General features: G+C 34.8%; 1 protein-coding gene across 1 annotated transcript in view; it reads right to left on the bottom strand.

Moving 5' to 3' along the window:
* LOC125059883 (transcription factor Sox-17-alpha-A) overlaps nt 1-19,973 on the bottom strand; it is a 106,058-nt gene extending 86,085 nt beyond the window's left edge. Inside the window, exons 1-2 of the mRNA XM_047664529.1 lie at nt 19,689-19,973; nt 10,828-10,994 (exon numbers count right to left, since the gene is read on the bottom strand). Coding sequence (XP_047520485.1) covers nt 10,828-10,904 — 77 coding nt within the window. The 5' untranslated portion in view covers nt 10,905-10,994; nt 19,689-19,973. The remainder of the gene's footprint in view (nt 1-10,827; nt 10,995-19,688) is intronic.
* Nucleotides 19,974-27,479: the final 7,506 nt, after the last annotated feature.

The following is a 27,479-nucleotide window of genomic DNA, read 5'->3' as shown; positions in this document are numbered from 1 at the left end:
CACTTAAAATTTAGCTTGTTCCATTTTTCCCATAATTTTTGCCATTTTTTTTATTATTATTATTTTGTGTGTTTCATTAGGAATAAATGTTATGTGTGTTTCACTTTCTGTCTGTGTTATTTGTTAGTAATAAGTCACTTGCTACATACTTATACTTCCCCACTATATCTTCTATTGGGGATCTCCCCTATGACAATCGCCTGGTAACTGATAACTTGAAGTATTGAAAAGTTGCAATAACCATTTTTCAATTCCGTACATCCAACCTTGGACCTGAATGCCAACTAACCCAAGGAGGTGATCAGTGTACGTCATAAAATGTGTAAATTATGACACAAGAAACAATGATTTAAGTATTATTGAAGCTAATTAAATTTAATGTTTATGAAATTTTACTTGTGGGTAATTTTACAAACTAAAATTGTATTAAAAGGACAGTTTTACAGAACATTTTAATATACACGCCAACGCCCTGATTCGACACAAAAAAAAGCGTTCGACTCTCCCTGAGGTAGTAGGTTCGATCCCCGGCTAAGCATCAATGGACTTTCTTTATCGGTCGGCGTGTGTCTGGCACAGAAGGCTTATCACTTAATTGCCTATTAGAAAAGACACACATACAGAAATTTGAGGCCCGGACCTAAAACGGTAGTTTTTTATTAGTCTTGTGGAACAGTAGTGCTTAAAATTGCTACTGTTAGTATGACGGGCCGTTTTTGCGTTTCAATAAACAAATATAAATTTTGCCTCTGATTTATAACTACTGTTCAAAGTGCATGATAGACCCTTAGATAATAAAATTCATTAAAAAAAAAAGTTGGAATTTTTTTAGTATAAAATAACGAGAACAAAATATATATGTATTTATGTGTAAAAGTATCTGAGATAAAAGGCTATTATTCGAACACAGCCTTCAAAAGAGTATAGCTCTTAAAAGTCGACAACACACCCGACAGTGCCCATGTGTCATTTGTTATACATACATTTTTTTAATAAATTTCTCCAGTGTATACAATGCAATCTATGAATAATCTATTATCAATATTATTATACACTAAGGTAAACACGATAAACTATCTGATTGTTTTTCTTGTTTCTTGTAAACATTAACTCATTAGAAGACATACCGATGAATTGAAGAATTTTATAGAACAGTTAAAAAATAATAAACAAGAAACGGCTTGACAGATTCATAAAATGTTTTGTGTACAGTGTCAACTGTCAAGCCACAATATTTATTTACCCATTTTTTATGATTTAGCAATTCGCTGTTCAATCAGGAACCATATTGTGATACCGACCCCATTTCATGACATTAACTACATACTACGAGTATACTTTTAAGTTGTCCCTGGATCTGGTCAATATACGAGAATGCCTAAACCCACCAGACACCATCACCAGCCTTTATTATATTGTTAGTATTAAATATGTACTAGAGCAGTGTTGGTCTTGTGGCTTCAGCGTGCGATTCTCATACCTGAGGTCGTAGGTTCGATCCCCGGCTTTGCACCAATAGACTTTCTTTCTATGTGCGTATTTAACATTTGCTCGAACGGTGAAGGAAAACATCGTGAGGAAACCGACATGTCTTAGACCCAAAAAGTCGATGGTGTGTCAGGCACTAGAGACTGATCACCTACTTGCCTATTAGATTTAAAAATGATCATGAAACAGATTCAGAAATCTGAGGCCAAGACCTAAAGAGGTTGTAGCGCCACTGATTTATTTATTTTAAATGTGTACTATTACAATTACTGTTTATAATCGAAAAAGTGATATAATTTCCCCTACATCTAATTAGTGTATGAAGTTAAAGGTCATGAAATTTATAGAAATCGTTAAGAAAATTATACAAGTATTTATTGAAGTTCATACATTGTGTTACCAAAATGACATACATACCACATTTAAAAAACTAAATTAAACTGTCAACATTGTTTCCGGCAAACTGTCTACGCCTATGGTATAGAAGTACTCTATGACGTTTATTATCTATGACTTATATAGTCTGTGGAAAACGTGGCACACGAGAATACTTAAACATCAAATCTTGTATATATTATTGTGAGTATGTCGTAATTTTAATAAACTCGTTCTGTTTTCAAAATTATCACAAGGGGTGATGTGAATATTTTCAAACAGAGCAGAGACAATAACCATTGTTGACAAACTCACACCTAAGCGTTCCGACTATCTAGATACGACATGATCGAGTCAGCGTTCGATTCATTTAAGACAATCGACTCTTCCTTCAATTCTGTGATTCATCGGCCTTGGGTTTCAATAAGATTATTTGTTTACGTGTTTTTACTGTACATTAAAAGAGTCATTGATGCTACCTTTGAGGTCTCAGATTTCTGTATTTGTTTCTTTCTAATTATCAGCCTGACACATGCCGTCGACTTTATGGCCGGTTTTCTAAGGATGTTTTCCTTCACCGTACGATTGTGTGTTAAATGCACACATACAGATTGGTGCATAGTTCAAACCTACAATCTCAGGCCACAGAAGCCACTAGGCTAACAGTACCCCTCGTCAGGCTATCTTTTTATTAAGTAGTTAGGCTATCTTTTTTAGTAAATAGTTACGAGATATTTTATCATATTTTTGTATACAATTTCGATATAGTTCTTTCATTATCCATAATGTGGGATCTGGGATCTGGGTTCGACATCGCTCTTCAGAATTATTGAGATTACCATTTCATTGGACATATACATAACATTTATTACTAACAAAACGCACACACAGAAACACACAAAATAACAATAACAAAAAAAATGAGAGATAACATTTTTTTTTCTTATAAAGAACAAGGTAAGTTTTAAGTGTGTAATGCGTGTGTGCTGTCGTTGTAATTGGCCCTGGCTCAGCATTATGCTGAGGAGCAGACTGTTCCATAGCACTGGTCATTCTGCCATAGACCACAGCAGCTAGTGTGCGCCTCAGTCGCAAAAAAAAGAATGTAATAATACTAATATTTAACATAACATAGCCGCAAGATTTATCTTTTCACGTTAGTGTATTAGCCACTGATTAATTCACCATAAAATCCAACCGTTTAAGTTCGCAAGTCGCTATATTTGTAACAATACAACGCAATAGATTTTCTACAAACGCGGTCTTAGAAAAATCTTCCAAATATAAAAAGAAATGTAAAGAATATTGGCTATGGCAAATCTTTTGAGGATTAACATGAAAAACCTTTTAACGACCTTTATATCACCCTTAGCATATAAAAATATCCTAAAACATTCCATACACGGTTTGCTAAAACGCTCCAGAGAACACGATAAGATCTCAAGATAACATATCAGTCAAGCACGCGTACGTGGTACATGCAGTTTCACAAACATACATCATTCCTAGAACAAAATCTTAGCAAATTATAATTTTTTATCGCTACGTGTCATTGGAGGGTTTTATATTGATTTTCTGCGTATTATGAATACTATGAATATAGCTTTATCAACCCTATACGATTTCGTACATTTTTTAACACAAAATTTAAAGTTTCTTTTGATTTATGTTAGCCTGGTACAATTTTGATTTGTACCAAGACTAATGAGCCACCACAAAAAGTCACCCAGTCTGCTCATGGACACCCAATTGCCCCACCCGAGGGGGGAGAAATATGAACTTGTTTTGGCTGATAAGAAAGAGTACATTTTTACGATGCGTACGCACACCGTTACAAAAATCCGATCACCTGAATATCTGTTCAAATGTCGGTAAAACAGTCTGGGCCGCTAGTTGGCGCTTGCTCTTTATCGACAAGTTGCATTATCTGTCATGGCGTAGTGCTTTTATTTAAACCAAAATAATGATTAATAATGAGTTAAAATGGACAAGAAAAATGCAATTCGAAGAGGGAAACGTCCCCCTAAAGTGCTCGAAGAAAAGTATTACGTCAAAGAAGTACTATAACTTCTAACGCGTGTACATATTATACGCGAATATTTCCGATAAAACAACATATAAATGACAGAACTTTTTTTTTAATTTCTCGCTATTTTGTTAAACTATTCCGGTTCTCTGTAGTGGGTTTAAGCGATATAAATTAGTAATAATTTACTATTTAGCTGTGTCTGCACAACTAAACAGTAAATTTGTTACGTCCCCAATGCCCCATTAGGGTCTTACCTTTTAGTATAATAAGAAAATGTATGTATACGTGTTTAAGAAACATTGCATTGTGCGAAACAACAACATACCAGGAGTACATAACTAAGTGGGAGTTGATGCAAACACATCGTTCGAAGAACTACTGTAGTAGGAAATAGTATGGTATTACGCCAATAAAACATTTTCTCACTTGGTATGATAATGTAGGGGCTATATTAACTAGCAGTGTTGGCCTAGTGGCTACAGAGGACCTGAGATCGTAGATTCAATCCCCGGCTGTGTACCAATGGACTGTCATGTCACAAATCGTGAGGAAAGCCCTTAGACCCAAAAGTCGGCGAGTGTCAGGTTGATCCTACTTGCTATTAACAAATTATAATGAATCGGATATAGAAATCTGAGAATTAAGAAGGTTGTAGCGCCTCTGATTTATTTTATTTATTTATATTAATTTCGTTACGTCACACAGTCTGCTGACATAACGAATCTAATAAACTACTTGCAGAAATAAATAACACATTTTATAAAAACCTCTGTTCTTCCGTTTCCATGGCAACGACGCCGAACGAAAGGTAGAAATGTCATTCGCTAATTTAGTTTTAGGTTCCTCATTGCGAATCTGAAGAAGGCCGTCGCACTTGCATTAATACTGATAAGGACTGATAAGACATAACCTATTTATTCAACAACTATTTACTAACTATACACACGTTATACATACATGTAATGTACACCTTACTAATTTAATAAATTGCCTAAATGTACGTAATATATGAACTTTCAACATAACTTTTAAGCTATGTATAGACATTGCTAGAAGGGTGCGTTGCCGGCTTTTATGAATCGGTGGGAATTACAGGCAGCTATAGATAAATAATTAGTTTTATATGTAGTATTCTGCTATATAATTACCGCATTTTTTTATGTTACAGACTCATTTGAAGTTAAGTGATACAGTCGCCCATGGACACTTACATTACCAGAAGGCTCGCTATTGCGTTGCCGGCCTTTTAAGGATTGGTACGCACTTTTCTTGAAGTATCCTAAGACGAATTGGTTCGGAAATATGGACAGTGGTGCGCGGCAAAAAATGCCGGACGTCGAGGTGATACGGATGGTATTTTGTATTCTGCCTTGCCGTCCGATAATGAAACTCAGCTGCTGGTATTAGTCTGAACAACTCCTTTGAACACTCAATGGTTAATATGGTAGAAGAAGCAGAGATACCTTTGTTTTTTTTAACTTAAGTTAAACTAAGTACAACTATTACATACATTTTAACTATATTTTTTTATATTAGCTGTCAGTTGGTAAGGTTGTCTTCCGAGGTTATCGGTTCCCTTGTTTTCTCCACTCGTCTCTTTCATGAGTTGATCTTCTCCATCCTTCCGGTAGATTGTCTTTCCATCTCTTGATATGACGGCCTCCTTTCCTTCTTTCTTGGATACCATTTCATGACGTCTTTTGTCCGTTTTTCTTTTTTCAACCTCATGATATTTTTATATTGTTATTGGGTCAAAAAATGTATTATTGGCTCACTGAGAATTAGAAAGCTTTAGCTACCCGACTGTGGGAAATTGTATTGTGTTTTAGAAAAGCGTCAAAAGAAAGTTGCATATGTCAAATACAGAGTATATTACGTGTTTTACAGATTAGAACGTCTTTAACAGTTTGACGTTTGGTAAGCCCTGTGGGGCAAATAAATCTTGAGTAATTTTTAAAGGATATTATTTGGCTTACAATTACAAACACTATGTCTAAAATAAAAAATAAAAAATGGTGATAATCGTGCGTGAACGTGCGCATCTTAACCTTGAGGTCGTAGGTTCGAACCCCGTGCATCAATAGACACTATGTAAGCATTTAAAACTCCCTCGTACGGTGAAGGAAAACAACGTGAGGAAACCGGCGTAACCCAAAAAAGTCGACGGCGTCACGCACAGAAGGTTGGCCACAAAGGGATATAAAAATCTGAGACCAGGCAAGACTTTAATGATGGAGAGGTGAAAGGGAACTGAGCACCAATATTTTATAATCTGAGTGCCAAAAATCATTTGACATTTTAAACTTGTAAAGAAATCATCTCGAAATTTCCGAGAAAAAAAATTCAAAAATGGAAGCGAATAAGGATTTTCCCGCCAATAAAAAAAAGTGTGTTTATATACACGCGTTAGAAGTTACTACTTCTTTGGCGTAACAAGATAAAAATCTTTTGTTAAATTTTATTCTACGTTTGTAGAACTGTTAAACAATAGGAAAAACTAAAATGTTGACTATAGCTAACTTCAGCGTGTCGGTTTTTTGTGACGGTCTGCGCGCGCATCGTAGAAATTAACCCTCATAATTTTTCCCTAACGCGCCAAAAGAAGTATAACTTCAAAAACTCTTAAAATTGTCTATGAATTCGGAATCGGGATTCGGGACCCATAACTCCTCGTAAACCAAAAAATCACAAACGCAAAAGAAAGTTACAGCCGAACGATGCTATCGCAAAATTATTTCCAATTTCGCCGTTTTGCGTCTCCGTCCCGACATTTTGCTTTTTTTTTTCTCTCGGACCAATGCCCATAAATTATAGTTCGGTAGCCCTCTAAAGAGGATCGATTTTATTTTTGTTAAGAATGAAGAATTTATGTTCCTGTCTTACTTAGCGGTCAGCCGACCTGTCTGCCAGATTTTGTTATGTTTCGAGGTAACAAGCACGTAGAAGTGAAGACCCCAGGGGTTTAATACTTAATTCTTACCATAGACTATAAAGCAAAGGACCACAGACATGTTTCTCTAATCTATGGCTAGCCTGAGTACACAATACACAATAAATATAAGCAAAAAGTTTAGTTGTTAATAGTTTTAATAATTAAAAATAATGTGACAAAATTAAAAACAAATAAAATAATTTCAAATTATAACAGCCGAACCGCCAGTATTATTTTTGAATATAGATAACGAAAATATTTTTGTCGACATGCACTTGTCCGTCGTATAGTCTATGGACGTTATGTTTCCGGGCAATTTTTTGAAATTGGAATCAAACATCTAAACAAATGTTAAATCAAAGTATAGTTCCGAAAATCGTCGAGGTCATGAAAAAAAAATATCTGTTCGCGGTCGCCTCGAGTTATGTCCCTTCTGAATACCGTTAGAATACCTTCGTGTCTTAAAATGAGATGTAAAAAAATTAAAACTATTCCAATTGCCAACAAAAGAATCCGTTTTGTCTGCCATATTGTTTTTAGTGTTGACACTTGTTTAAAAATATATCGGATAATACGAATAATTAGGATAACGTACATATTTTGAATTTAGAATAATACAAATTTCTATTTACAAATTCCGAATGCATTAAAAACCATAATTCTAAAAATATACCAGATGTTCCGAGTAATTATGACGATGTATTTTGAAATTAGAATGATACAAATTCTATTTTAAAATACTCCCCAAATGCACCAAAAAGTACTAAATATTTCTTATTTCAAATTATTGGTCATGATAATTAAATGTATTGAACGGTAATTAATATATTTTAATACGGTGTATGAAGATCCTATTAGGATATTTTTGAAGTCGACTAAAAACTGTTTTGACGTTTTGCGACACAATTCGGGTTCGATATTTAAATCGTAATCATTACACGCGATTTTATCCGCTCTTTCACAGCGTAAAGTATGGCACATGAATAAAAACTAACTCGTTATATTATATTGTTATAAGCGTTTCGGAATAATATGCCCCACGCTCTCATTTATTACTTTTATAACATAAAATATCTTTTAACATACAAAAACAACATATGTATATACAAAATAAAATGTTTTCTATCTACTGTTGAACATACGCACATCTTGATCTTCATCAATCTTAATAATAATCGCAATAATTAATGAAGTCAGTGCGTAGATACTTAATACAATTAAACGTTAAAGAAACACTTCGAGAACTCTGATTGTAAAGAATTTAAAATCTAATTTCTTCAACAATTATGACAAAAACATTACTGGCAACTCTAATTGCGTTCAGCGCCGACCGAAATTAAAAAGAAAAGTCGCACAACAAGAATCCCGCCTATTTTTAAAAATGGAACCCGATGATGATTCGCCTAATTAATAAACCAATCACGTACAGTCGAGACGCGGCGTCGAGGCGCGGCGGACGTGCGGGCAGGGGGATGAACGTTCGGAAATTCGAATAATACATTTTTTCTGCACCCAGGCATCATAACGTTAGCTTGTAATTGGCCTGACAGTTGACGGTAAGCACAATTAATTTAAGATTAAATGAATTGCACAGAGCATCGCAAAAAAGGTTCACTAGTCAATACGCACAGATAAGAATCCATTGACTAATACACTTATTGACAAATACTATTAATTAAAACCATTCTATTAGAGATAGAAAACTATCCGAACCATACAAAAGTCAATTCTTTTACACGTGATATCTCACACATCGCGAACAAAAGGCATTTAATAGCGACACCGAAAAATTATATGAAAAAATCAGAAGCCCTTGAATCGCTAAAAAACATCATTTATCAAATAAATGCATTCTCCGTGATGTCCTTGCGCAGCGTGACAGAAAAAACTATACGAATACTAAGTGTATCGGTTAGTGGAGTATGAGGGACGAAGCAACGCGAAAGACGACAAAGATTAGCGAGCGCGCGCTTTTTGCTTGCATCAATCGATGCGCTCGCGCATTGGCACGATGAATAATTCAAAAATTGACATGAAATGGCGTATGGTTGTTTTTTTTTTAATGAAAGGTGCCCGATTGAGGACTGTAACCTGACGAATTCATTGGCCAGCGGGTTTTTGCAGTCTGTAATTGCAGCGTTCATATCTAACCTATTTAGTCACGTGTTTTATATAGCCACAGATGATAAATGTTACTGGCGAACCGCAAATAAAGTTTTACCTTGACGTATCTAATAAAGAATTAAATAGATTCCATTAAGGTTTTACCTATGGCAATGAATCGAATATCTTGAATTCGAATTTAATGACTTAGGGCCCCTTCAAGACAAGAGCGTAACAATTCCTAAAAGGCCGGCAACACACTGGCATTGAGTGTGTCCTATTCTATTAAAAAATCCATAAAGACTGCTATACCGCGATACACTGACAATTATATACACCCAAAGCTTTTGCACTGTTTTAACTATATTTCTCGTTTGTCTCTTTTCATCACAGTGTAAATACAATTTGAGAGAAAGAGAAAGTACTTTTAGAGAAGTAACAACAACCTAAGACTTCGGAAAGTATACATAAAATGTTTATGGAGAAGAGAACCATATATATAATTTATACAGAAGTATATTGTTCCGTCTTCTCTATTGTTGACCCCCAAACCTGAACTTGCACCTGACATTCACAACCATTGAAAGGTTTTGGACAACCTGGCTGGTGTGATTCCTTTTTATTATTTGTGTATAATCTGTGTCTTTTTTGTTTTTTTTTCGTCATCAGTCTATGGAATTGAATGTGTTCTGTTGCCCTTCAGACACCTCAGCATTTCTGTACGTATATATTATATTTTATACATGAAAAAACAGTGTATTGATTTAGTTTTTTACCAAAGACAAGTGATAAATCTCGGAATGGATAAACAGTTAACCAAAGCTCATAATTATTTAATTATCTGTATATTAATTATGTCCCTAGAAAGTAAAACCAGTCGGAGTACCGTACAGAATGAAGCCATTTAATCAAAAACCAATGCAAGAAATTCTGGCCAATCGAATTGGGAATTCAGATGATGTATACTTGGAAGTCGAACTCCGCCTTCATTAACAGCATTACCGATTTAATTAAAGCGAAATTATAAATTAAGAATAATATAGAACGATGCCACGGCCATGCCACTGAAGTATTTCCTAATCAATTCGACTTAGGGTCCTTCGAACCGTACCAATTCTTTAGAGGCCGACATCCCACTGCGCCCTCTGGTATCGACAGTGTCTGTGTGTAACATCAGGTGAATCCCCTACCGGGTTGCCCCCTTTTCGATAAAAAAAAGGGGGAAAAATTTAAGGCGAGCACACAGTATGACTCATATATGTCAAAATTCAATTCTTTAAGCAATTACATAATATTTTAGGTGTTTTGTTGGGTACACAGGCCTTCTTTAACGCGGAAGGATAGTTACCTTATTCATATTTGTAATTTTGATTGTATATCAATATCCTCAAAAAATAGGTGAACCTTTTGCCAAGATTTTGAAGACGCGCCCAGTTTTCTCGGGAAAATGAAAATTCTTCACCATTAATAGCCTCTAGAAAAATCTATTTCCCTAGCTTCAAAGGCCCGGATCTCATTCGCGCGTAACTACCATAATTTAAGTAATCGGTACTAAAATATCTTCTTGGCTCAATAATTAATAATTAATGGTTATTTCACTCTACAATGGCTTAACTCTGAGTACGGCTGATAGCTTCCGGACTAGCTTTAAATTCTATGATAAAAAGTTTTTAAAGCTATCTTTAACTATTGCAAAAGGGTCTTCTATCTGCACAAATATACTGAATTAAGAACAATTTGAAGTATGTTTGTCCTTATCACTCTGTTCTCTCTTTGAAAATAAATGAAAGAGACAAAATATAGTAGAACTTTTTGAGACAGCATAGACTTCAATTTAACGTTTTAAGGTCTGTAGTTTAAGTCTATGAACAACAAACTTCTTTAGTAATAAAATACTCACTTATAAGATGAAAATGACATGTTCCCGTCCATGGGCTGATCGTCAACAGTTCCAGTCGTCAGCATGAGTGTGTACATACGCTCGTTATTCACAACACTAGCTCACTCAATTGCGTCGTATTGACGCTGTACTGCATGACTGTATCACATCACTAGTAAACAGTTTGTCTGAAACAAAAAAAAAACTATGTAAAAGAAAATTTTAATAAAATAAACATTTATGTAGTTTTAATTTAACGCATATCATAAATGTTTATACATACATATATGTTTAGGAAGGTTTTTAAGGAGAGGAAAATTGGTAAAAAAATTATTTGAAAATAAAAGTTTAGTTTTATTTGGTTAAAAAAAATATCAGTGGCGCTACAACCTCCTTAGTTCTGGGCCTCAGATTTCTGAATCTGTTTCATGATCATTTTAGAATCAAATGGGCAAGTAGGTGATCAGCCTCCTATGCCTGACACACGCCGTCGACTTTTTGGGTCTAAGACATGTCGGTTTCCTCACGAAGTTTTCCTTCACCGTTCGAGCGAATGTAAAATGCGTACATAAAAAGAAAGTCCATTGGTGCGGGGATCAAACCTATGACCTCAGGGATGAGAGTCGCACGCTGAAGCCACTAGGCCAACACTGCTCTAGTTTTGAGTTTAATTAAGTACTTAGGTTTTTATTCCGTAAAAGCGAACAGTCTCTATGGGGTAACATAGCAAAATGTTCCATATGTTGGTATGTAGCTAGTAGCTACTTAACTACCTTTTAAGTAGTTAAGGTTTTAGCTAAGTAAAACATCATACTAAGGTCAAACAAAGTTCGCGGTGGCATCTAGTCTAATATATATCATGTTTACACAGTTTATAGTGTACTCGTATCCAAAAATAGCAATTAATTATAATTACAATCTCTTTCTTAAAAAGAAACTGACGTCGGTAAAAGTTATTACTACTTTGTTCTGTCATAATTGACACAAAACTCAGATGTCAGGTCAAACAATTCTACGTCTATAGAATATCTATGGTCTATATAATCTGTGCCACCATATGTGCATTGTAATCTTAAAGTTGATTTCGTAAATGTCGATCGAATATATTTGTCAGTGACGTTAAGCCTTATCGAGCAGCTACTACACCACAATCTAACACATCTTGGCTTATAGATTTGAAAGATATCGGAAACCGGCTCGCGACCATATTGAATCTGATTGACAGATGTCAATGTTGGCGGCACTGCGACGCGTCGCCGCGTCTGTATTGGAAAAAACCGTTCCACGTTCAAAATATTTATATTTTTGTTTTAAAAATGGTAAAAACTTTTTGGTAATTGTTAATGTTTGCCTAAATTTTGTAATGACAACCCAAGATGTAGTATTTCTAATAAAACGGTATTTTTTATGGCAAACATGAGTATCACGACTTTAATATGGACGTCTATAAAGCAACTTCAAGCTTAATATTTTGTGATACAGGAGATAATAAAGAAAAATGATTTAACAACGCCATTGCGATTTACGGTGTGACGTATTTAATTGCTAATTTTTATTCATAATTAATTCAAAATAATTTAACAAAACAAAAAATAGCTTTTCTGACGTTTTTGCCCACAACGAGTTATACGTATTTTTCAAGATCTCTAGATACCACAGTGATTTTAAAATGTATTCTATATTTTTTATTGTGTAATAAATATTATAAAAAACCCGTCCTATGTAACATACATGTATTAAATAAGTGTGTTATTAAATAATGTATGTATGTGTATGTAATAGATCAGCCTTCTCTGTCTGTTTGAAGTCTGTGTGTCAGTCTGATACATATCGATTGGATTTGCGAAACGCTAGTTTCCTCGCGATATTTTCTTTCACTACAAGCGAGTGTACACACGTCTATTAGTGCACAGCCTACGACCTCAGGGATGAGAGTCGCACGCTGAAGCCATTAGGCCAACACTGCTTACGCTGATATGTTAGATTAATACTTGTAGTTATTTAAAGAATACAGCAACTTGCTGTGGCTTCCGAACAGAAATGCTTGGAGCAGTGAGGTTATTCTGTGAAGCCTGCGAAGTGCCCAGGAAACTTCTGAACTTCTGGAGGAGGCTAGAAGACCAAATGGGCGTCTAAGTGGGGAAACTGAGTCCTAAATACATACAAGAAAGCAACTTAGTACGATAATCATTGATTGGTTAAGGACTGATTTAACAAAGCATAGGGTATAGAAAACGCCCTTTTAATTAATGGTTCAATTTGATTTAAACCTTGAATTTGTTATCTATATTTATGTGATTTCCATAACATTTGTGATTACAAATAATTGCGAAACTTTACGCATGTTTGATTTCTTACGGTAGTCCCTAGATTCCTAAATTGTACTGTAATTTGGTGTCTTGTCAGTCCCTAGATATACTCGTCAGTGCCTAGACACCCAAATTTGTAAAAACTTAAATTTCTCATAAAATACTACATTAAGTGACTGGCCCTTTTAATTATAGTACAATGATTTAAATATCTAACATAAATTGCCATTACGTATCTAATTGGAATTCAAAAACCATCATGAAATGATAAGTTCATAAAGTACCATATTTTTTTGGAATGACCCATAAATAAAAATGAATAGCAAAATATGTTACTGAGCGACTCGTAAGCCTGGGCTAATTCTTTTATTTTTTTATTTCTTGAACTCCAAAGAAGGTTTTTATGGAGGGAAATTGCATGGAAAAACCTCAAACCCAGTTTTTATTCCGGAAAAGTGTACAGTCTCTATGGGGTAACCATAATGTTCCCTGTGTTGGTATATAGCTAAAAATTTAAATAAAATATCATATAATGGCGAAACGAAGTTCGCGGATATCATAGAAAGATATTTAAAGATATGTAATTAGCAATAATGAATACCTCCTTTCGATGCTTAGAACAGCTAATTATTATATACCTAGATTACATTAATCAGCCATTTTAATTCCACGAAATGTTTGTGTGTCAGCTTGTTAGCAAATATTTAAATACCTACGAGTATATGTTATATATTGTTAAGCAACATACTTTCTTTGATAGCTTATTTATTGATAGATTAACTTTTCTGTAGTTATATAGTAAGTGGACTAACATAGAAAAAAATATATTGCAGAGCACTGTGGGCCTTGTGGCTTTAGCGGGCGGCTCTCATCCCTAAGGTCGTAGGTTCAATCCCCGGGTAGGTACTCCAATGGACTTTTTATGGGCGCATTAAACGCTTGAACGGTCAAGGAATACGTAAGGGAACTGGCTTGCCTTGGAGTCAAAAAATCAGTGTGCCAGGCACAGGCTTGACAAATCATGAAACAGACACAGAAATCTGAGGCCCAGACCTAAAAAGGTTGTTGCGCCTCTGTTTTTTTTTGTATTAAGAACTTACACTAAAAACATAATAGCTTATTGAAATTGATGAATTATTAAAAAAAAAAATTAAATTTCTTATCATTGAATATTCTATCAAGGCAAGTTTGACAGTTACATTTCTCGATTTGACAGTTTGAAGTTCATGGTATAGCCCCTGGTCGTCCCTGGTCGGATATGAACCCCGACTGAATCAATTTGCGGTATGTAATAATATCATTGTCTTTGTATTTCCTGAATTGTACGGAGTGGGACGGACATCGTAGACACAAAAATTAGTTACAAATCTATCCCACAAAGATCCAATCGATTGTATACATAGATTATTAAAATTGTAAGTTTGTCAAATTACGAGCCAACTAACTAGCTTTTACCGAGTTTAACCATTATAAATAGTGAAAAGGGGCATACAGAGTGTATGCTGGGATGCTGGGATCCAAATCACATTGGCAAGCCCTCGACTGGAATCAAGGCAAAAGGAAACGTGGCAAAGCATTATTGCAGAGGCGAAGGAAGCTGGAATGACGTGGAGTGAAATTAAGAGAGCCGCCCAGGACCAATCAGGCTGGTTTTCTACGCTGGATTCACTTTGCCCCACTTGATGGACATTGGACTTTAAGTAAATCAAGCTAATATAAAGTGACCTCTATCAAATGTGTAATTAATACGCGTTTTATAACATTATGTGAGGTAATTAGTTGGTTCTTCACGGCTTTTACCTTCAGAATCATGATTTTTCACACTTCGCGACAATTATGTGCTTAGTGACAGCTTTATTACATATTCTAGTACGTTTTATTAATTTTCCCCCTAAAATACCAACAATGAGAATGCATTATATGTATCTGTCAAAGTCATTACTAATTTGCATTTGCCAAAACAATGCCAAAATCGGATAACTGTACTAATTTTTTTCTTCAGCAGACTATAATCGGATAATTTTATCACAGATAAAAACTTTTTGCGATTTTGAATTCTATCATCAGTGAATAATAACCATAGATTACATCAAGAGTAAACCATCGACTATGTGACAATCTAAACATTTCACAGATAAAAATCTAGAATGAACTTGCGCACGAAAGTGAATTACAATAAACTTTTGTTTTCCTTCTTTCTGAGAACTGTGGTGGAAAGACATTATTAAATTAAACGTACCAATACATAATACCATATAATGTTATATACTGTTTATGCCTTTTAAAATTATGTCTGTTTATAATTATTAAAATAGAATAAAAAAGAATTATTTTTGAGTTAAGATCTATGTCAGTAAGATTTTTGTCTTCTTACTTCAAAACTCAAACTCGAGATAACTTTATTCATTCAGTAACCAAGTACACTTATGAACGTCAACAAAAAAGATGTTAAATTGATTCTAAATTTACATTTACTACCAGTTCGCAAGTCAAGGGCGTAAAGGGGGCAAGAAGAACAAGCAAAAAACTCTCAGCCACTGTTTTAAATCGCCAAGTTTTGTTCATACAAATTGTTTGAACGGGAGCAAATCAATCCCAAGGACTAGGATCATTTAAATAATCGTCAAATTTATAAAAATCTTTATTGATTAATTAACGTTTAACGAGAGTTTTGAATTTATTCAGTGATTATTCTCTAATCCGGGTCATTCCGAAGGTATAACCTGTAGCCCAGGTTGATATAAAAATGTTATATACCATATATTTATTTTCCTAACCTAACCGTGCAGAAAATTTGTTTGAACTAATTTGAGTCTGTTTACCTACTAGGTAATTAGCCTCCTGTGCCTGACACACGCCGTCGACTGTTTGGGTCTAAGGCTAGCAGGTTTCCTCACGAAGTTTTCCTTCACCGTTCGAGCGAATGTTAAATGCACACAAAGAAAGTCCATTAGTGCACAACCGGGGATCGAACCTACGACTTCAGGAAATAGCGTCGCACGCTGAAGCCACTAGGCCAACAATGCGGCATTGTTTTACACATATTATAGAATTAATAAAGAACCAGTAAAAGCGTAATAACTTTCGATTCTTTGATCTGTATAGCTTGAGAACTAATAAAGACGTGTGTAAACCCAGGCACAATAACATAGCTTATGAATAATACCGGAACGGAGAGCGTATTTAAAAATACAAGCTCAGTACTTATAAAAACAATTATGTTTTGGTAATTCAAAATACGTATCAAACATTATCCGTAAAGATTTTTGTATATTTTATATAAATATAAACATGGAAAACAGATAGATATTTATAGTTAGAGGATATACGCGGGTAAATCTTTTTTATATAACAGAGGGCAAACGGGCAGGAGGCTCATGTGATGTTAAGTGATACTGGATACTCTCAATGCCGGAGTTTTAAGAATTGGTACTCTTTTCTTGAAGGGCTCTAAGGCGAATTGGTTCGGAAATACTTCAGTGGGCAGCTGGTTCCACATAGTGATATCCACATAGTATTAATATGTTTAGGTCTACCGGCTATTAAGTTATACTGCCGCCCATGGACTCACATTGCCCGAAGGCTCGCAAGTGCCAGCCTTTGAAGAAATTGAACGCTCTTTTGCTTTTCGAAATCAAATTGGTTTGATTTAGTCACAAACCAAAGTAAAACGATTTGAAGTTACTTGAACAATATTTTTTAAATATAAAACTAATTCACTTTAAATGAGGTTCTTTCATTCTGTTTAATTGTATTTACACTGCGAAGAAAAGAGATAGATGAGCTAAAATCGTTCAAAGCGTGTGTACTGAATTATTTGAAATCTTATGTAAAATAATTAATACTTCGCACCTCCCCAAAATTCTGATAAGACCGTCACTGGTTGGAATTTTATAGGGTCGCGAGTGTGCTGTCTGCTTTATTATACGTGCATTTCTAGAAGCTATATACAACAATTTTTAAATACATTTTTAGGAATGTAGCATTGTTTGGCTTCTGTAACGCAGAATTGAAAGAGTTATTGATAAATTTAGCGAAGATAATTTTGCGGGAAAATTAAAAAAATATTTTACGCTTTTTAAAGGTAACGCGCGTCGGCTTGAGTTTCTTACATTTCCGATGTCACATATTATTTCAACACAACATATATAAAATTGTATGTAGTTTTTACTGTTTTTGTGGAGGTCCTTCGTAAAATCCTGTATTAACATAATAGGTAGGATATGTCTTTATATAAACGAAAGTAATGACATATAACATATATGATATGAAAAGTGTTATAACGCCTGATTAGGTACGAAAACCTTCAGTTTTTTTTTTATAGAACAGTGGGAAAACGGCCCATGGACTCTTTCAATCCTAGAGGCCTTGCGAGTGCGTTGCCGGCCTTTTAAGAATAGGTAAAACATAGCTCGAACTATGACTGTATGACACATTTTTGATCTACGGGAGTTAGACTTACCGTTTCATTTCATTTTTACCCTAAAATACTTATTTGCATTGCGTCTCTATCTAAAATCGCTATCTAGAATCTAGATTTTTAGATTTATAACTTTTATACCTAACTAGATAACATTAAAAAAACAGTATTGGTTGGATATTTTTTTTATCGGTTTACACTAATTTTAATATCTAACAAGAAAGTTAGGTTAGCACATAGAAAGTCGATTGGTACACAACGGGGAACGAACCTACGACCATTAGGGATAAGAGACGCACGCGGAGGCCTATGTAGTTCTGCTACAACAGATGTCTATTACTTAAATCTAAGTATAACTTAAGAACTGACAACCTACCAAGAACACAAAAAAGACAAAAACATTCTTATTTTTTTTAAAACCTTACATAAAAGTTACCCCGGCCGCGTTTGTATGTATAAACGCGATAAACTCAAAATCTACCGAACGGATATTTATATAGTTTTCAACAAGAGATACTGCACTTTCTGACGAAGGTTTACACATATAATTCATTATGATTATATGTAAATTTACCGATATATAACAATTATTGTTGAAGCGGTCGCAAATTTTCCAACAACAATTTCCAAATACAATTTTTAATAAACCTTCATTATTTAAATGATATTCGCATGTACGTGAATAAAGCAATACACAGTTTAATTAAAACCGACCAAGTTTATTCAACCAGTACCAATAAATATTCAAATTGGGGTGAAGAGGTCTAGCGATTCCGGCCTTCTTTAGCCGTTTAAATGGGTTTAATAATTATTGAATTATTTCAATTTATACAAACAGTGCTTAATGCCCAATTTCCTTGTGTTTTTTCCCGTAGCTGCCGTGTGTGATATATATGTTTACCCATATCACCTTTTATCTTTAAAGGTATCGAACTCAGGATAAAACGCTACGCCTTGGTAGGTGTTTAAACATTCAAATTAAAAAATTATTTATTATAGGTAACAAAATGTACACTTATGAACGGCAAAAAATATTAATGAAAATTTACATTTACTGTCAGTTAACAAATGAAGTGCGTAGAACGGTAGAGAAGAACTCTCCGCCACTCTTTTTAATCGCCAAGTTTTTTGTTACACAAAGTTTGTAAGAAGCTTCAACCATTACACCATGTTCCACATGACATCTTCAGTAATTAATAGTAATAAACTAAATTAAAAACAAAGATTTGTCCTCTATCAGCAGGAGGCATGGTTAAATAGGAGCACGCACTTATTCTCGTGGGAACAACACGCAAATACAACATCTTTTGCTATTTATTTTATTTTTTAGGGAAAGATACTGACGCTAATTAAGACACTGTTATATGAATTTTGGTGCTTTAAGTAAAACTGAATTTCCTTGGCTCAATTTCGAATTTAGACCGTTTTAGTTTAATCATCAATGGCTTACAATCATGTAACAAACTCGCAAAAATAAGTTCATTTAGAGACTCACGAATATAAAAATATAGTTCTATCGAAAATATTCGATTTTATTATTAATTAAATAAAAAATTTAGTTATCGTAAGCGCCATTTTAAATACGTATAAGATGTTATTAATATGATTATATGATAGCTAATACGCTTTATATAATTTTATAGAAAATTAAAACAAATGAAAAAAGTTTGGTCCAACAGTGTACTTTTACCGCTGGAATTTCTTTGCTGTATTGCGATACTTATTCGCACATTAATTAATTTTCTTTACATAGGATAAAGGCAGGTTGTTAGGGTAAAATTAAGTTTGACGTTTGTCAAAATTCAACACGTTTTTGTCATATGGGAGTCGTAGAGAGAGCGATTTATATCATAAATTATGCTAAATGATATTTGTTATAGATTAACTCCGAACTCTTAAAACATACTACCTATATCATCTTCTATACTATATACAACGAGATATAGCATTATATATGCAAATACAGAGTGCTAATGGTATCAAGTCATAAGTGCGTCATTACATTATATTTTTTTACTGAATTTTGTACAAAAACCTTTTAATTGTTTTTAATTTTTGTTATCTTTATGGAACTGGAAGGAGATAGCCCTATTTTGACAATTGTTCTTCAGTCTATATGTATAATATTTAAACATATATTAAGAAATACATACCAATGCCTTACAAAATGATTAACTCGAATTATAGTTCAATAAAACACATAATTTCACGTTAACCACTAAACGTTAAGTGAACTTTAACCACAACTTGTCACTTAACCTTCATACACACTTTTCGTATTTCACGAGTTAAAAATAACCACTGGCAACACTTGTTGTTAGTTCCAACGTTCCAATTTCGAAAATTCAACGTCAATGATTTTAAAGTTCGAAATTTGAAATTAGTAGAACAATACACATAAGCTCGCGCCGGCGGCGAACACGATCGACTGGAGGCGCGTGCGCACCTCAGCTTGAGCGAATGCTTGACGCAGGTACTGCCAACCTTTTTTAATTCTTTTATTAATCATTTGCAATTAATTTATATTTCATAATTCAACTTATCTCATTAGTTTTTAAGAATTACATTAGAAATTTTTTCGAATAATAAAATAACTAGTTTTTTGTGAGCTGTGCACCAATGGACTTTCTTTCTATGTGCGCATTTCACATTCGCTCGAACGGTGAAGGAAAATGTCGTGAGGAAACCGGCTTGCCTTAGACCCAAAAAGTCGAAGGCGTGTGTCAGGCACAGGAGGCTGATCACCTACTTGCCTAGTAGATTGACAAATGATCATGTAATAAAAACAGAAATCAGAGGCCCAGACCTAAAAAGGTTGTAGCGCCACAGATTTTTTTTTAATGGCTTCGGTTGATAGATGGAAAATAAGATGATATTACTTTACCTTTTACTGATATCTTTAACTAACAGTTTAATTTACAAACTATAATAACTGTATGATTAAATACCTCTGCATAAAATGTTTAGGATACCTGGCAAAACCTGTTGAGTCAAGATCGGCGTATGCGCTGAGCGTCTTGGTGTTACTTATAGAAAGATATCTGTCTCTTTTGCACTTATACAACCTCCCAAATAGTTAAGGCGAGACAACATAAACAACACGTATTCTATTGAAAATCACATTATACGTACTTTCAAGTAGTTTTAAGTACGTAAACAAAAAAATTAACTAAAAAATACCTTATTACGTTGGAATAGATGTTTTTTTTAAATAAATTTATCTCTTAATTGACGGATTCGTGTTAGATTATTTGAAATGTATGTAAATTTAATTATAAATACCTATTCTTAGTTTATCTACGTTCTCAGAGGTATAATTAAATGGAATATTTTAAAAAAATAATTATTTTGATCGCTAAGTCTATTATTGCGTACGCTTTGGTCATCCGACACGTTTGATTAGTTGTGAGACTGCATCTTCTCGTCTGTCTCTTTCGTTTGCTGGGTTTTTGTTTAAATCAGAGAGAGATGAAGCGTTGTTCACTCGTATGGACCAGGATGTGGCTTTATTCGTATCTTCCCAGAGTTAATTTTGTAGGTAGGAGTAAATTGTTATGTGGAAGTTTTTTGTACTATTTATTGCAGTACAACTCTAGTATATAGTTTGAAGTATTTTGTATTAACATATAAATACTATGTTACTTATATAGCTTATAAAATATGTTTATATGTAGACAACGATACGTTAAACATTAAAATAAACAAACTAATTATACGACTATATTATATATATTTCTAACCATACATATAACGACCTGTTAGAGAGCAGTGTTGGCCTAGTGGCTTCAGCGTGCGACTGTCATCCCTGAGGTCATAGGTTCGATCCCCAACTGTGCACCAATGGACTTTCTTTTTATGTGCGCATTTAAAATTCGCTCAAACGGTGAAGGAAATCATCGTGAGGAAACCTTGGCTTTGAACCAAAAAGACAGGCACAAGAGGTTGATCACCGACCTGCCTATTAGATTGACAAATGATCATGAAACAGATACAGAAATCTGAGGCCTAGACCTAAAAAAGGTCACATAAATGTTTTTTTTTCTTAACGACCTGACGCAATACAGGTTTTGATTCTCAGGACAACAATATTCGGTTACCTACTAAAGGCTAAAATATAAATTATAATAAATTTAATAGACTACAGGTACTATGATTTAGGGTGATACTCCGTTTCGCGACATAACCTTAAGTATGACTTCGGTATGTCAAATTCAATTGTTTTTATATCACCTCGAAGTCCGTTAACAAATGAGCGCTTCTTCAAACACTATGTAGGCTGCCCAATTCGAAAGGGTCCTTCAAGATAAGGGCATACCTACCTACTAACTCCTAAAAGGCCAGCAACGATCTCGAGACTTTTATGACTTACCTAAGACATTAGGCCATCCGTAATTTCTTATAGTCCAATTCAAATTGGGGAATACAGGATTATGAATAGATCCTCAAAATGGCGGTGTCTAAGCTTTTCAGTCGGCATTTCCTTTATTAAAAAAGCAGGCTTGTATACTAATATCAAACACGAAGAGTTAAAAAAAATTAAATTATAATTGTACTATAGATATGGCTCGTTTATCAGAATGCTCAATCTGGATACTCGTATCGGTGAGTTTTGGGAAAACGCGTTCTTCTAAAAGGGGCCAAATAGGATGATGGGATGGCTGCGGTATATAGAGGGTACTCGAAATGAATTTAGTAAATAGGTTAGGCCAATCAACCTGATTCGTAATAATCTTAAATACAAAGAATATATCAATTAATTTTCTCAATTCTCCAATGACAACATCTTGAAGTGCGGTAGCCTGGTTTTATATGTTGGCAACTCTCTTTTTTTATGTAATAGGAGGCTCATCTGATGTTAAGTGATACGCCGCCCATGGACACTCAGATTGCCAGAAGGTTCTCAAGGGCGTTGCCGGCCTTTAAATTCTCTTTTCGAGATGCCACTAGATGCCACATCAGTCTTTCATTCCTTTAATTCCAAATTTACTTTTTTCCCAAAAAACCTACGTAACTCTACATAAACACTGTTAAATATGTACTTGTACAATAACCCTGGTTTAGTAGGACCTGGATATCTGAGAAACCACTATTATTAAGACGTGCTGGCACTCTTTCATGAATTACCTCAACATGACATTTCCGAGCTGGTTGAATCACTGGAATGAGATTTAATTCTTGGATTTCTTCGATGTTTACTTATTGTTGGGACAGGTTTGTTTAGAAACATTTGAATTTTACTTCACACATGCTTTCTTTGTCAGAACAAACAAGATATACGTAATAACCAAACGTTTACGTTTCGTTATAACACATTATCAGCATCAGAAAACTATCAGATTTTGATATTTTCTCCTCAATAAGCGGGGCCTCTATAAATTATATAATTAACATTTTTAACTGCAAAATCTTTATTTAAATTTATTTATTCTAAAGTACAGCCTTGCGATTCGTGAAGCAGTCATTTTATGATTTGGCATTCTGATAAGGAGGGAGCTTGTAGTTTATTGTTTATCAGAATGCCAAATCGTAAAATGACTGCTTTACGACTGATTTGAGCGCGACCGCCGTTGTGAAAACCGCTGTGTGACTTCGAAAAGTGAGTTACAGAATCGCACGGCAGAGACCATACGGATTTCAAGTCATAGGGTCGGAAATCTCAATCATAGTAGTATGTAGAGCGTGCTACCAATTTCGTGTTCGTCTCCACTCATAGTAATATGAGCGCGAAAGTAACAACATAATCTTTATGGGATATATTTTCACGTTCGTTAGATACTTATATATTTACTAGTAGACCGGCCAAGCGTTTCTATGGCTAAGGTTTTTGTTATATTACATAGTAGTAAACTATTCAAGGGAAACGGTAGGAGAACACCAGTCTTGGGGACCACCATGCTTTATGGTGGTTATGCCATTTAATTGTAGCTTATGTGAAACGTTGGTACTTTCAACACAGCGCCATCTGTTAGAATTGTGACTATTAAATAAGAAACTAATATTTTGCAATAAAATAATATTGCGGGTATAAATTGAGATGTAAGCTATCCTATCTTCTAAGTTGGATCAAACTACACACGGTGTGCTAATTTGATTGATATCGGTTCGGCAGGAGTCCATAGCGGACAAACAACGTGACAAGTAATTTATATATGTTAAGATATATTTGGAAAGCAAGCAGATACATCTCTATACAATAAAAAAAAGTTAAAAATAAAACACATAATAAACGCATTGGATGTATTCACAAAAAGTTTCACTGATAAAAAAATATGATATAAAGCAAAGCAAAACAAAACATGACAGCACAAAATTTATAAATAAATCCGGAGAACGACAGACATACTAGTAGGTATAATAAAGAAGAAACATACAAGGATTAGGACATTAATTGTTGTTTAAAATTATTCTCAAAATAAACAGAGTAGAGTTAGTGGCAGAATCCAAAGCAAAAGACATCCTGTGAAGAGGCTCGCGGAACCCAATGTTATTTCTGGGAATACATCATCAAAAGCGAACAGCTGCTGTTGGAAATGTAACTTATTTAAATAAGACTTATTATTTTCGCATTATTTTTAGACTTATTATTGTTTATGGGCGGATAGATAGGCCCTGTTTGCTCTCGTTAATTTCTATAAGAATACCTCCACCGTATGGGGCAAGATATTCACAATTGTTCCATGTGCCTCGTACGAACACGAATTATCTGCGAAAATAAGTATTAACTGTCGCTTTTTATGGCTTTTTCTCTATTAATATACTTATGTTTCATATATTTTGTTTAACAATGTAATCTGTTTTGGCTTTGAATATTGTCTCTTTATCGTTTCTTCGAGGTTACTTATAAATAAATAAATCTATAATATTACCTATATAGGTGATTTTGTATTTAATGAAAATGCATTATATATGTACACATATATAAAGCACTTTCTACTGTATACGTTACAAGCTATTTATTCTAAAACACATGACAATTATAGTGATTATTTTTCCGACCCAAATATCGGCCAATAGAATTGCACCATTCGACGTCACGTGGTACAACCTACATGGTATTATACTGAAAATTTTTTGTGAAAATTTTCTCTGGTCGGTGCTTCAAGAAAAGTATTAAGTAGTTGTTTTATTCATTATGAAATTCTTATTTGTTAACTGTACATTTCGTCTCATGGTGCAATTGTATTGGCCGACATTTGGGTCGGAAAAATAATCCCCCGAATACCACCAATACCCGAATACCATATTATCGGGAAATATCCGAATATCGGATATTTCCCGATAATTTTGAAGCTCTTGTGGTATTATAAGTGAATATAAATTTTACAAAAAATAATATATTTCATGTTTAGTTAGACGAAAAATTCTGTTTCGAGTATTATATGGTGAAAGTCACCATTTGTTTTAAAATCGTTTATATTTTTTTGTACAAACAACAAGTCTTCAAGAATATATTGACCAGATAGTGTCATAATATTCAATTCCTTAAAATTATTCCGTACCGACTCCCTTGGGGAAACACAACAAATACCCCGAACAGCCCACTATCTATCTTCTCCCCATAGAGCTGCGGTCATTAGTTATAGTGAGATACTCTAGAAAGCGTATTGATTTTTCAAACAGTTTAGGTAATATTGTTACGCAAAGCGGCGTATGGAAAGCGGCAAATTGTGTAGACAATTTTGGCGAGATCAAAGCATGCAGTCTTCGTGTACGGTCAGAAAAACAGCACAAGACATGATTTATATAGCTATTGTAAATGGAGAGCAGTGTTAGCCTAGTAGCTTCAGCGTGCGATTCTCATCCCTGAGGTCGTAGGTTCAATCCCCGGAATTCAACGGAATTTCTTACTATGTGCGCATTTAACATTCGTTCGAACGGTGAAGGAAAACATCGTGAGGTAATGGCTTGCCTCAGACCCTAAAAGTTGACGTCGTGTCAGGCACAGGAGGCTGATCACCTACTTGCGTATTTTGACAAATGATAATGAAACAGATATTGAAATCTGAGACCCAGACCTAAAAAGGTACAACTTTTCTCCAGTGATTTAATTTTTTCTTTAGTATTGTTTACTTTCTAAAGTAGTTTATGTTCTGAAGAGTTGTTTGAGTAAATACCTCCCTTCATCAGCCGTAATTAAAAATTCATCACCTTGATGGCTGGAAGTTTTCCACGGTATGGACTCAGTTATCGCACTTAGGCGGCCATTTGGTTCGATGTGCGTCCTGGATAATTATGCCAGCCAAGCTCCTTCCAAAAGTAGAGGAAGTTTCATCAAACAGTGTACGTGTATGAAATGTTGCACAACGGTTATGGTTTAAGACATGAAAAGACATGAAAAGTCGCGGTTTAATTTTAACTTGCCAGTTGAACTGTAAGTTTGTTTGCGCTACAGCTGTAATTAATTGTAATAGAATGCTACAGCAGAACCATTAATTAACACTCTTTTATTCCTTGATTACTGTTAGGAGATAAATTAAAAATATTCGTTGTATTTGCATGCTAACCTTTTTGCTGACTCTACGAATTAAGCTTAAGTTCAGCGCGTGCGCACAGCGAGCGTGAAATTGTCGCACTCTTGCTTTCTCGATGTAACGATACACGTGACGTTGTCCTTGCCTTTCGCTTTAATTGTCACTGTCATTGACTTGGTGTCTATGAGGGTGTCTGACCGCACTTTGATATGTGGAAGCTTATTAAGATCGATCAAGTTAAGTAACACATGCACAAGTTGGAACATGGATAGGTACTACAAGTTAATAATTATCAAGACCGCTATAGTTTAAACGACTTTAGATTAAATAAATCAGCCAAGTCAAGCAACGCCTGCAGACGTTTAGATGTCGATGGGTTCCCGGTGGGTAGATGAGGTTGTTTTAGTCGCATAGGCGCTTCGAATAGGCTAGATCCAGAACGTCTCTAAGAAGAAAGTTCTTAATCGGGTAGGAATGTCGAAAAAACTTTTGCAGAACATTAAGCAATGGAGTTGCGTACCTGGGCCACGTGTTGCGCCATGACCGCTACCACCTCCTGGGTAAAATCCAGGGTAAACGGCATGTTGGTAAAAGGTAAAAATCATGGCTTCATAAGATTACGGAGTGGACGGGTATTGCGGTAGAGTTTCTGCATCTGGAGAAGACACGCTTACTCAGTAATGGAGAGACACCAAAAGAAGAGGGGTTCTGAAGGGAAGAGTCTGTGAAGCGGACCGTGGAAGACTTCCAACCATCAATGTGATGCTGGTGAATTAACACGCCTCATACGGTGTGAATCGAGGCAGGTATCCCACCGAAACAACTCTTCAGAACAGTCTTTATCTTTGTAGAATACCCATAGAGACGCTATGTGTTGAGAGATAATCAAGCCGATCAGAAATACGTTGGATATTGACAATTTGAAAAGCCCTTCGCTGAAATTGGTCAAAAGGAAGTAGCTGGTATTTTGGGGCACAGGCTATATTTCCAATTCCTTCTTAGACGAAGTTCGGGTGACTTGGAAAAATTGGTGCACTGAAGAATCAAACATTTTTGCTTGACTCGGGTTAAAATAATTCGATAAAAATACTTACGACTTTTAGGTTTTGATTACAAGACTTAATCAGACAAACGTAATAAAATGTGCATAAAAAGTTACAACCGACAGGGTCGCCACGGATGGCAATATCCGTTTCCGCCTAACCCCTTTTTTCATTTTAATTCACAATTATAGATTTTCGCTCCGTTCATACGTCTTGTGAATGGAATATAAATTGTTTAAAACGGATAGGTGATGGGGTGGTCCCGGGATTTATGAGATTTATGTAAATGCAGTAGCCGGTTGTAAAATTAATTAAATTTAGAAAAACGTTATGGAATCGCATCTGGCGATATTAGATTGTACTCTTTGTAAATAAAATAGATTTTGCCAAACACGTTTGTCTTTAAAAAAAAAAACTTTTTAACCGGATT

The sequence above is a fragment of the Pieris napi genome, chromosome 20 (assembly GCF_905475465.1).
Source record: "Pieris napi chromosome 20, ilPieNapi1.2, whole genome shotgun sequence".
Taxonomy (NCBI): Eukaryota; Metazoa; Arthropoda; class Insecta; order Lepidoptera; family Pieridae; genus Pieris; species Pieris napi.
This window is presented reverse-complemented; position numbering and strand designations above follow the sequence as displayed.